General features: G+C 46.2%; 1 protein-coding gene across 1 annotated transcript in view; it reads left to right on the top strand.

The window, feature by feature from the left end:
- Positions 1 to 7,709: 7,709 nt before the first annotated feature.
- The window catches only part of LOC126524348 (glutathione S-transferase D7-like), a 38,265-nt gene continuing 33,090 nt past the window's right edge, over positions 7,710 to 12,884 (top strand). Inside the window, exons 1-2 of the mRNA XM_050172678.3 lie at positions 7,710 to 7,883; positions 11,126 to 11,222. Coding sequence (XP_050028635.2) covers positions 7,840 to 7,883; positions 11,126 to 11,222 — 141 coding nt within the window. The 5' untranslated portion in view covers positions 7,710 to 7,839. The remainder of the gene's footprint in view (positions 7,884 to 11,125; positions 11,223 to 12,884) is intronic.

The raw sequence follows: 12,884 nt of genomic DNA, 5'->3' as shown, positions 1-12,884 counted from the left end.
GCAACCTGCCCAAGACCGTTGCTGAATTTGTTTCCGAGGGCACAGCTATTCAGAAGACGGTCAAGATTTGGACAAGGCAATATAACCAGAGAGCACTGAACCACAAATTACACTCATGTTCAATCACTCGGCACCGACGACCTGCACAACACAATCAGAGTGGTTGTTCGCGAGGAACTGCAAAAATTATTCCCGTGTTCACAGCCTTACGTGGCCTCCATTTCTGACATCGTCAAAAGTAGGTTCAGCGATCACTCGGATTTACCAAAGTGCAGGCTGAATCAGCTCACCCCATACCGGAAGCGATGACCTACGACGCCATTGCTCACCGTCAATGTACCCTACCATGCTAGCACCAGGGCCGCGTAACGCCGCAGTTCCGTTGTCCATTGCCGCCACCAGCTCGCCCACCCGCCGCCCAGCGCAACTACTTAAGACAGACGTCTGGTGCGCTCCCGACCACCGCCGCCTCTGCAACCACTGTGGAGGTGCGGACCAAATCTACCGCCGGTGCCCATACCACGCAATGTGACTACGAGGGTTCGCTGTTAATGCCCCGCGACCACAGCTTGGCGAGCGACCTTGTGAAATTGCCGACTACCTCGCCGTAACACAGGGGACAACCCGACGGCCTTCCAAGTCGCTGTCACCAGGCCGCTACATCTGGTCGCATCTGCCTGCCTACGTCTCAACCTGCGGCCGGTCGATCAGCCCACATCCGGAAAAATAAAAGCAGCAACAAATGGAGGTGCGGTTGCTGGGCTTCGAGATGCCAAACACCCTCCACCTCCGCCGACGACGACTTTGAAAAAGCCACCTGAACGACGCTGAAACGAAACGCTACCTAAACAAGATTTGACAACACGACATAACACGTGTAAGACAACGCGATTCAGCCATGATCCAACGCCACCGACCAATTACAATGCAAGAGAAAGAACCACTGACCTCGACGTCCTTCTCGACGGCCACATCGTCACCGCTCTGGTAGACTGAAGAGCCGACTACTACATCATGAATGCATCCTTTGCCGCCAAGTTACAGGAAGTCAAGACTGCATGGGAAGGCCCCCAAATCCGCATAGCCGGAGGACACGTGAGGAAGCCGACGGGAATCTTCATCGCAAGAATTACTGTCCATGACCGGGCCTGCCGTACGGCCTTAGTTATTACCCAACAGGGCTAGCGAGATGTAATAGTCAGCCTGGACTTCCTGATCCAACAAGGCGCAATCATCGACCTAAAGTAAAAGTCGATAACGCTATCCGAAGAACCCGTGATATCGCCGGAGAGCGCCCTGAGCCACCATATTTTGCGTACGCTTGAATATGAAGTGTGCATCCCGCCTCGCTCCAGTGTCACTGTTACCGTCTGCATAGAAGGCATCGTCGAGGGCGGCCAACATGTACTGCTAGAACGCGAAATTTTCGTCGCAAGAGGAATGGCTCGACTGCATGGAGGAAAAGGGAAAGTAATACTGACACGCTTCAGCCAGGAGTACAAACACATCAACAAGGGCACGACGATCACATACATCGAGAAAATTGGGGAAACCAGCAATGCCTTTGTCCTCTGGCATCCTGCCGCATCTACCTCGACGACTCTAGTTCCCGAACCAGCCTTCGACACCAATCTGAGTCTCCTTATGAGTAAGCATAAACAGCTCAAATGTCTTATTCGACGGTACAAAGGCGGCTTTCCGATGTCATCGATGATTCAAGACGCACCAGTTACTAAGCATCGCGCAATAATCTAAGAATGTGCTCGGCCACACCGTCCGAGCCCGTACCGAGCTTCGACACGGGAACGTGAAGCCTTGAAGCAACAAGTCGATGAAACGCTAGGCGACGAAATCATCTAGCGTCCGAAGAGGCCGTGGGTGTTTCGTGTCGTCTTGGTGGAATTCTCCTCGAAATTCAACGATCACCTTAGGCGGCTTGGGACAGTACTAGAGGGGATCAAGTCACCATATTCTCAAGCCGAAAAAGTGTCGCTTTGTCTACAATGAGCCCGCCGACACACCCGCAATGATCCCGCCGACATGAAAAGACTGCGAAGATTTCTTGGCCTGTCTGCCTATTATAGGCGCTTCGACAAGAACTCTCACAACACCGCGCCATTCATTTATCTGACAAAATCAGACGTCGAGCTCCTGTGGCAGGCGCCGCAAGCCGAAGACTTCCACGAACTGAAACAACGCTTGCAGTCACCACCAATAATCGCCCACTTCCACTTCGACGAAAACACCCATATGGAAATTATCTAATGTTTTACTGGCGTAATGGTTGCTCGTCCAAAGCTTTGCGCACTGAGGCTATGTTTGGTGCAACTTGAGTAGCACATTCCATAATGGACTACTAAACAAATAATCAATTTTCATGTCTCTTTTGATATTCTACCTTCCGACATAGAAGGCAAAGGTCGAGACTGGAATATTTGTTTACGTGAAAATTGAGAAGGAAGGAACGTTTTCTGCTTCGCAGGGCTTTATTTTCCACACATGGTACTTATAACAACTTCTGAATTTGCATGTATTGCCGATGGTACTTATTTCTATCTAAAACACTTTGCTGAATTATCACCATCACATTTTATAACATAGATATTCTATAAGTTCTCTCAGCTGTGCATTCACAGATACCTCCTTCGGTGAAGGCATGCGTGCTGTCCTTTCATTAGTGCAGCAAATGATACGAAAGCGGTAAATTCGCAAAATAGTATGCCTATTAGATACTAACAAGAAACTTGCAGACAAGAGCATCATGACGAAACAGCTGAGGTAGTGGCACTACTCTAAAGCTTCGATTGCTTGTACTGCTGCATCGTTGTTAGCGATTTGCTCACGAAGGTTTGGCTCATTCACATTTCAAGCAAGGAATGATAGTTGCAACGTGCAACATCGTCCTCCGCATTTATCTGCGACTTAACAGATGTAGCGGGTTGAGCTGTGTGATTACTGACATAGCTGAAGTGATGTATCGCACACAGCTTCCGCACACAATCTGATTGGCTGAAAGCGTGCAGAAATTGTTCTTGGAGCTATCGGTTAAGGGGTGGCTTGCCACACAATTGACTTATGAAGGGCGACAATTCGTGCCATCAAATGCAGTCGCCATGTATGACTGAAGAACACATGCCGGAATGTTGGGGAGAGCAATTTATCTCACTAGTGTACAAATTAGTCTAGGGGCGTTTACTATTTCAATGCTGGCATCAGGCAAATACCCAGGATTTTTTTTCGGGGGGGGGGGGGGGGGGCGAGCAACCCAAGGTAACTTTTCTATGCAAATTAGGGGGGGGGGGCACCTTTTCTAGTACAAATGTGAGTAACGCCCACCATTCGCCATAGGACACGGAAACACGCAAAAGAGAAATGAAATAAGGTGTATCTCACAGGTGTCGAAGGGACACCTGTGAGACCAAGGGACACGGACCAACCAAGGGACACGGACCGCGTGCGGACCGCGCCAGCCAATCACAGAAGCAAACAAACTCGTCGTCATGCAGCCTTTTCAAAATGGCATCGTACTTCATACCGGTTTTTGAGGAGTCTTTTCATCAACGGAAGCAATGAGGTGTGCAACAGACATGGACAAAGCGTATGGAGTCGGTGATGGTCGTCTTCCCTCGTCGCCATCGCGGTCATCGGCTGGCAACAGGTGCATCAACCATGAGGACGCCTTCTCGTCTTCCGTGCTCCTCGAGGATTGCTACCGCCCTGCGTTTTCGTCTTTGCACGTCATGCAGCGGGTGCATGTTCTTCGGCATGTATTCCGTCTGTATGGCGTCCCTGACTTCCGGTAGCAGTGTTTCCTTCAGTCCCCGCATCTCGTGATATCGAATCCCGAGCAGGTCTAGGATTTGTCTTCCCGTTTTGGTGCTCGACAGCCTCTCCAGCTGCGTGATTCTCTGTGCCTCGGCTATTTCCTCGAGCGTGTTGTGTACGGCCAGCTCGAGGAGCCTGTGGGTTGGCGTGCACTGGGGTACACGCCAGGGCGGTCTTGAACGCCCTGCTGATCGCCATGTTCAGATTGTCGGTTTCGCTCCTGTTCCAGTCGGCGCAAGCAGCGACGTCCGCTATGTGGCTCAGCGCGTACGCCTGTATCAGCCTCGTAAAGTTGTCTTCCTTCATTCCTTTTCTCTTGTTCGCGACCCGCTGCACGAGGTGTTTGGTGGCGGCCACTTTCTTCTGCAGTCAGGCAACGAGCTCGCGGTTGGCCCCGTTCTCTTCCAGCCACAGGCCGAGCACTCGCAACTTCGACACCGTCGGTATTCGGGTCCGCCTTATTTGGGTAACAGGAAAAGTTTGACATACGAATTATTTGCAGCCTCGCGGAGGAACAGTGGTTGGTGGTTATGGCGCTGGTGGGGCTTCACTGCAGACTTAAATTGTATCCGACTATAGCGGAGTTTTTTTATTAGCTCTGGAAGAATTATGAGAAATATATATTCGCGGAACAATCACAGTTCTTTTGGATCCTTCGTTTACGGTTCTACCAATTGAAGTGGCAACCGACTCGTATTGTTATTCGGGAAGTTACGTAGTGATGCGTGGCCGCCAGTCCAGTGCAACCGCGTAGAGCGCAGGACACCGCGGAAGGTTAGAAAAACACCTGCATAAGCACAGCAGAAAAGCGACTACGTCAGGCGGCTCGACTGATAACTGTAGAAGTGTCATTCAAAATACATAGAATTGTTCTCCACTTCCGGCAGCGTTTTCTCCACTTCCTTTTTAAATAAAAATAGGTTGATCCATAAATATTTTCATAAACAATGGTAAATTTGTTAATTTTCGCTTTTCCTTGCTGTTTGGCTGTTGCCTTGGGTTAATTTCTCAACTCCCTGCGACTCTTGTTTCCAGTTGCCTATGTTGCACGAAAAGTGCTGTACAATTAAGGAAAAACCAGACGAGGTAACGGGTGACAACCATATTGCTTATGGGTTTAAGGTTTATTGCAGGGTTTGATGGTGGGCGCAGTTTTGCATTATTTTAATTTGCACTTTACCTAACCCATATCATGGGTATATGGTTCCGACGATCTGCCAGCGTCGCAGACAGCCGCCACTCGAGGAAATAATGTAGCAACAGGAAAAAGTTAAACTCAACTGCCGTTTTCACCGGCTGCAACTCGTTCCTCAAGCATACAGACCAGCTGACTACGAACCGAATCCCCTTCCTGGTTCCTGCATCTGTCTAAACAAAGATGGTTTAACTAACGAAGAAACAGCCATGCGTGTCACGGTTGAATAGAGAGTGACAACTGAACGCATCTCGAGTTAATCGCACGGGTCCCGAATCGACGAGAAAACTGGCCTTCACACCCCAGGAGATGCGGGAAATACAGTCCACCAAAAGGAGTGAAAAAGTCAGCATAATGTTGACCACCGAATAGCTGTTAAGTCTCAACATTGATTTGGCGGTGCTTTGGAATGTGTGTGAGGATTGGTGGCGTGGGCAGGGGGGGGGGGGGGGGGAGGAGGTGCTGTATGCCGTTTTATTGTGGGCCGGGGGGGTCCTGCCCCCTCCCCTTGGGTACATGGCTCGCTGGTATAATAATTACAAAAATTTGGCTTTAAAAAACGTAATAAACGAGACCACTCTAATAAGCGAAGGCAAAGGCTCAATAAAAAGCTGCTGCCTCAGATACTGTCATTGGTCTAGGACACACATTATCACATACACCGGATATAGTCCATAAATTGGTTTATATACAGGTATGAAATGTAACTACACCATGCTATAGAATTTAAATAGGACCAGCCTGAACAGAACATGTTTGATGGGGTATAGCTGGTGCGACATGTCTTGACAGGACAAGTGTGCGGTTTTCTTTGCACACACATACACGTAAACACAACGCCTGCACACATTTTCTGTTTACATGCTTCTATGTGTCTCAAATGAAATTCACAGCTTATAAATTATATCCTAAGTACATATTGTATTTTATACAGGACTAATTCCCATAGGCTGCGCAATAATTTTTTTCTCACATGCAGCAAGCCAACAGCGTGCATATGTTAAGCTAATATTCCCAAACTAAGCTGGGCTTGGGTACCATTTGCGTAATATGATAAAATAGAGAACTGAAGTGTCCATGTGTACGGCTCTAAAGCTGATGGTTGCACAATATATTCTGGCTGGGTAGTAAATTTATGTCAAAAGAAAATGTAGCACACGGACGAAAACAGTGTGGCTAATATAATAAAGGGAGCAGATGTTCTGCTGGCCGAGTCACTAGAAAATTTTGCGAGCAGTTCGTCCTCATTGGATGGCTTCGATCACATAAGTAAGGCTGAAAGACTTTTGAGAATTCATGTTCAGAATATTCTCATGACAGCCAATAGCTACCCTCTATATTGTTATAGCAGCTGAATTCTCAGGCGCAGTGCACCGCGGTCATGAATATGCTAAAGAATGACAAGAGGTGAGGCGCCTCTATTCATAATCTGGCAGCCCACCTGAAACCGTTTCGGTTAATGAGAGGAACCATGGCCTCCGCAAAGTAAAAATAATCAGATGGCCACTTTGCAGCGTGTAGTATCCTACACCCACAGATGATTGGTAGAAGTACGCTTACACCTAGGTGAAAGAGGACAAAGAAAAAACTTTATGGGCACACTTTGCAGGAACAAGTTCATGCGGGCAGACGGTTAGTCAGGCGATGTTTCCCGTTTCTTTCCGAGCTTTCTTTGTAAGACGGAGAAAAAAAGACGAGCAAAAGGTTTCTTGCTGAAAATATGCCGGCTACGAGTTTCTTTCAATTTCTTAGCAATCATCACTTACAGCATGGCATTCAGAGCTGTAAGTAAATATTAGCTATGTGCAAATAAATATGAAATTCAATGATGTCAACAAAAGATGACTGACGGCTGCTCTGTTCGATTGTGAACAATATGCACTTGGTTATCTTCGCGTAGAATAGCCCGTCTATTTTCATAATGCGATGCACATTAGCTGGGGCACCTTGAACGTATACAGTATTCCTGCTATACAAGCAGCGCCTCGTGCACTACGGTGCGTAGGTGCTTTCCCTAGGTGGTCTTTATATTATTCGTGTTATACCATGGGAATAATGGACTACGCGTAGGAAAAGCACAAAGGAGCCGCACAGACATAGCCAGAGCGAGGCTATGTGTGGTCTGGGTATTCACACACCATGACCAAAGCGGAACGAGTCATTCCGGTCCAGAACAAATCTTGTTTTGGATCACACGTTTCCGAAAGCCCCTGTGGATATATTTGCATATCGGCAAATGGCAGAGGGCTCCTGCCACTCATCGTGGACATCTTCTCGCACAATAAATTTCCATATCTCGTCGTTGCACTCCGTATTCACGCTGTTTCTTCTGTTCTCTTTGAATGAAAGAAAACTTGACACCAAGGATACGTAATGCCCAAAACGCGACGTCTAAAATAAATGAAAAGGGCATGCATCCCTTCCCAGTAGAAATCTGTCACTCGAACCGACGTTCGCGAAACGCCGTGAGGACCCCCTCAGCGACTTCAATGCCAAAAATCACAGTGGCAGTGCCATTCATATTTGGGAGCCTTTCCACTGCACGCCCCACGCCCGCGCGAGACAGCTTTTGCCTGCAAAACAGATCGCTGACGATACGAGAGTCGCGTGGTCCCCTCGCTATCGTCGACGTGCCCGGATGCCACTGCCGAGAGAAGGCAATGTAACATCCTGTTCCGGGCCCCGTGTTCTCCACATGATACGTCGCTTCGTCGCAAGGGCACGCGCGGTGCAACTCGAGGCCGCCGCAGTTCTCCTGCCGCTGCCATAACCAAAACCAGTCTACGCGTGAGTGAAAAGGTTGTGGCCATTGACCAACCATGTCTATCGTGCTGTACCAGCTGAACGCTAGTCCACCATGCAGGTAAGCACATGATCAAACTAGCGACGCCGCGAAATTGACTGCTTAAGGTTTTGGGAAGTGAAGAATAAAACTTTCACAGATCATGAAGTTTAAAACATGGGTAGCCTACTAAGAAGCAAAATACAGGTATTGATGTTCGGATAAGAGTATAAACGTTGTTGTTGTTTGTGAAATGATGCTGCAATGAGGAAGTGAACCATCGTAGAGCTGGCTATCTGTATCATAACATTAAACTCCAGCGAGTAATAGAAAAAATAAATATACAGTATTAAAAGAATGTTACATGGGAAAAGAGAAATAGAGAAAAGAAGAACACATGAATAGACCATCTAATAACTGAGCCATCACCTTCTATACAGTATAGATAGTATAGAGCGAACTGTACCCGCCGTGGTTGCTCAGTGGCTATGGTGTTAGGCTGCTGAGCACGAGGTCGCGGGATCGAATCCCGGCCACGGCGGCCGCATTTCGATGGGGGGCGAAATGCGAAAACACCCGTGTACTTAGATTTAGGTGCACGTTAAAGAACCCCAGGTGGTCGAAATTTCCGGAGCCCTCCACTACGGCGTGCCTCATAATCAGAAAGTGGTTTTGGCACGTAAAACCCCATAATTCAATAGAGCGAACTGTATGAGGTCGTGCTGTGAAAACATGTAGCAGCGCATTCAGAGACCATTCAGAACGCGGAATATAGCTACACACAATGCCACAAAATACCTATCATAAGTTGTGATTAAAAGTAGGCAATCATGAGAAGCCTAAAATCCACGTGACGACAAAGGGAGTCGAGTTCTCTCGAAATACTGGCGCGCCTTGTTTCACCACCGCTGATGATTTAACGTCTAGGCGTTCATGCGAACCGTTTGTCTTGTTTAGACATCAGTGGTAAATATTACATATATATGTGTAAACGGGAGGCACGTTTGCGCCAGCAGGCCCCGCTGAGCACTCTTTCTGCCGCAGAAGTGGTTTTTCTCGACGTCTCCCTCGCACTTGGGTTGCGTGGGGACTACTTCATTCCCTGGCATCGCTCACCACCAGACCGCACACACGTAATGTCAGTGAATGCGTATGACCAACTGTGCTACCTCTGCAGATGCGCCGATTGCGAGCTTTATTCACTACGCAATTAGGTGTAGTGAGAACTCAAGAACAAACACTACCTAAATATCATCACTTCAACAAATGTGCGCTTTCAAGAACGTGATTCTTTAATAAACCGAATTCATTTCTTTGAATCTTTCTACCGTTGTAAAGTGAATAGCTTTCTTCAATTTGTTTTCGTCAATTTTTATACCCGTACCGGGGCGTTTGTGGCCGAGCACCTGCTAGCTTCTGCGCTAACCCAAGTTGGTTCAGAAATCGTACAGCTAAAATTTCGCAAAGCTTAGTGGCAGAGTCCCACCAACGCTCAATGCGCATAATTACATTATATTCGCTCGTTTATTGGTGCGTTAAATCTTAATTTATGGAGGCCCTGCAGCCCCCTTCCTCTTCGTGGCAGTTGTATGGTTTATGCTGTAGCTACTTAAAGTACTCTTGAGCTATTACCGAGAGACTAATGTAGAAATCTTGAAGTCTAATATAATAGAGGTAGCAAAGTGGAATGAGCAATATTGCTATTTTCTCATGCCACCTTGCTTTTAGGACACATGACTTTTGGCGTCAGGCAAGAACTACAATAGGAATGCAAAACTTCTAATTGTGGTATTCTTGCACGAGGGAGTCTTGTGTTCCTGCCGTGGGAAAAACCCAAGAAGGAAAGTATACATTTTGACGGGTGTGCCACATCTGAGTTATCCTTTCTGGTAGTGCAAACAGAACATCCTATGTAGCAACGTCACCACAGTGTGTAGTTATGCAATGAAAACAAGACGTCGGTTATCAGCAGACTCTTAGCGGAAAGCATGTAGCCAAATCTTGTGGCAGAGTGGCTCGACTCGATCGGACAAACCGAATCGTAACACAACTAACGACGAAAATATTTCGAAGTATAAACGTTTTCGAGCCATTGAGCGATACCGACCAAGGCCATCTTGTTAAATAGCCGCTGACGGCGAGCTCGTCATCAGAAAATCCTGTTCCCACTTGGACGACTCATAGGAGCCCTAAAGAATTGCCGGATTTCAAAGTTCTAAACGAGAGCGAAAAATGGACATCTGTGTATTACTCAGGCTCGATATGGCTACAATTGAGCGATGAATGCTGATAGTAAATACCTTGAAATAGCTGCAATTTCAAAGATTAGAAATGGTAATGCATTAAAGTGTGACAGCTTCAGCGCCATGTTTACAATGTGCTCATGTATTGTGAAATACAAAAGTCACAAACTTTGAAAAAAAAAATTCTACATAACTGGCCGCAAGGTCCCTGTAAAATTATTAATTACGAGATTTTCTTAATTCTCTTGCTAAAGAAGCATGTCCGCTTCCCCCAGCAAGCTTTCTCAAAGACGACGCGTTCGTAACGCGGATATCATTTTTTATAAAAATAAATCTGTATCCTTAAAAAAAAAAACACCTAGCTTATCAGCGTCCAAATGAAAGCGTGCAGGTGTGAGCGAACATTAGCGCAAGCTCTTGGGCCACTTGGTCCATGATGAACTTGAAAAACAAGGGGGTACCAGCGAAACACAAAGGACGCGTACACAAGGAAAAAGCGTTAGACACAGACGGACGCTGGACTTTCAACTGGACTGAAAGTCCAGTTGAAAGTCTAGCGTCCGTCCGTGTCTAACGTCTTTTCCTCGTGTACGCGTCCTTCGTGTTTCGCTGGTACCCCCTTGTTTTTCAAGTTCATGTGAGTGAACATTCCGCGCTTGATGTTCAGTTACAAACTTTAGTTCCAGGCGACGCTAGCTACTGCGTCCATCGAAGGCACGACAAGTGTGTTTTGTGTTCCGTATTTTCCTTCTCGTGTGTTGGTTTGCCGAAGAGGAGGCGGAATGCGCGCAGTCCTTTCTTCCTCGGTGAGCCTGACAGGTGGGCATAGGGTGGTCCCATTCGAAGACGCTGCAAGGTCGATTCGCTGCGTCATTTTGTGTCTTACGGAGACATAAACGAAAACAAGCTGTTGAGCCGTACTGTGAATGCAGCTTCGGAAATTTAGAAAACATGACGATTACGAAAGTTTGCACTTGTATGCCATGTTTTTGATTGACACCAACGCAGCCAAAACGAGCGTTGGTGTTAGCGTCAGTTAAGTGCAAATATCTCATGCGAACAATTTTTATGAGCTTTCAGGGCTGTTAGAATTGTCGCCAGGTTGGTTGGTATCGTGCTTGAACTGAAAGACGTCAATGTCCTGGCCAAAGAACAGATGGAAGATTCTTTTCTAAAGGTAAGCTGGCTTTGTGTTGCCGTTCCTTGATAATCACTCACGACTTTTCATTAATGAACATGAGCAGTGACACGTCTCTTGAAATTATAGTGCCAATCGCCACATTAAAAAAAGAATGTGTGTTATTTTGCACATGTACTGGTTATAGTGACATTTTCAACTTCATTTGTGGTGGCGATGTACTACATTTCCTTCTCTCTTTTAGTATCGCGGTAATTATCATGTTGAAATAAAGACAATTTAGTATACATTTCAAGTTTGAAGAGAAGAAGTCCCATATCACTTTAAGAAACTGATGCACGGTTTACACAAGCGCACCGCAATTACACTTTCTTTTCGCTTACCAGAAGTATACATGGATTGAAATCAGCATTGGCTTTTAGCACGTCCTGTGTGGTATGCCCTACAGCGCCTGAAGTGCCATAAAACAACGGAGAACGGAAGAAAAGCTACGCGAAACCAGCAGTATAAGGTGGAACGCAGGTGTGACAGTAACAATAACAAGTGTATCACAAGGGTGGCGAGCACTAGAGCGGAAGCCGACATGTACTTCTCATCAGCAATAACGACGCCTCAGGTATTACCTGCCAATTGACAGATCCCGCGTACAACGCACAAATGTCCAACAGCAGCACTTACAACACCCAGGTACCCATGAAGTGCAGAACCTGCAAAGCCGCCACAGGAAATTCGAAGCTCAGTGAAAAGAGAACAGAAAAAAAAATCATGAGCCCTTCCACTCTGTGAAGAAGGACGAGCAGCGAAGCTGTGGTTTGTTTTAGCTCAATCGCCGCATCTGTGTATATATAGGTATTACTATTCCGAGTAGTAGTATTATTATGATTATTATTGAAAAGCCACAGCCATTAATTACATCTTTTGACTGTGGAATGATTTAGTCTCATTCTTTTATAAAGTAGTAACATGTGCAAGTAACGCCGCATGGCAGATGGGAATTCCACAATATTTGCAACTTCACTGTGAACTACGTAATTAAGAAAAGTAGATGAAACTCAGCGTAATGTTAGGGTCATCCCAGCGGCTAATTTCCTCATAATTTGTTTCGGAATAATTTTCATATAACGAGAGTTACAGATATTTTCTGTAACCATACTCCCTCCGTACACGGTCATGTATTGATTGATACCAGATGATAATTCTGTAACGTTGACAATTTCAGTGCGAACTAATTAATTATGGCATGTAAATGATACTCGGCATAGTGATAAAGTTGTCTTAGCGGCCAATTTCAGTATAACTTTTAAAAGCTACAGAGCATTAGCGAGAAACTGGGAACGAAAGTTTATCGTGTTGACGCGACGCGTAGACGGATGGACATCGACCACCGCCGGAAGGTAGCCGGAAGGTAAGAAGGTACACGGTGTCCACGCTGACTTTAGCCAGAGTTTAAAAATATGCCAAGCTGGATAGTATGTAGCTGGATAGAACCAAGGTAATGTGGTTTGCCTTCGCTTGGAAATACTCAAATTATATTTTTTCATTCTGCTTATTAGGCAATTATTAATTAATTCTGCTTATTAGCCGTAATTAATTATTTAACTTATCAAGTATTATAATTAGATGAAAAGTGTCAAGGAAAGAATTGTAGAGCGACATGAAAAACTCCCAATGCAGCTTTGTGTTGCTCAATACGTGCTAAAT

Source organism: Dermacentor andersoni, chromosome 3, assembly GCF_023375885.2.
Source record: "Dermacentor andersoni chromosome 3, qqDerAnde1_hic_scaffold, whole genome shotgun sequence".
Lineage (NCBI taxonomy): Eukaryota > Metazoa > Arthropoda > Arachnida > Ixodida > Ixodidae > Dermacentor > Dermacentor andersoni.
This window is presented reverse-complemented; position numbering and strand designations above follow the sequence as displayed.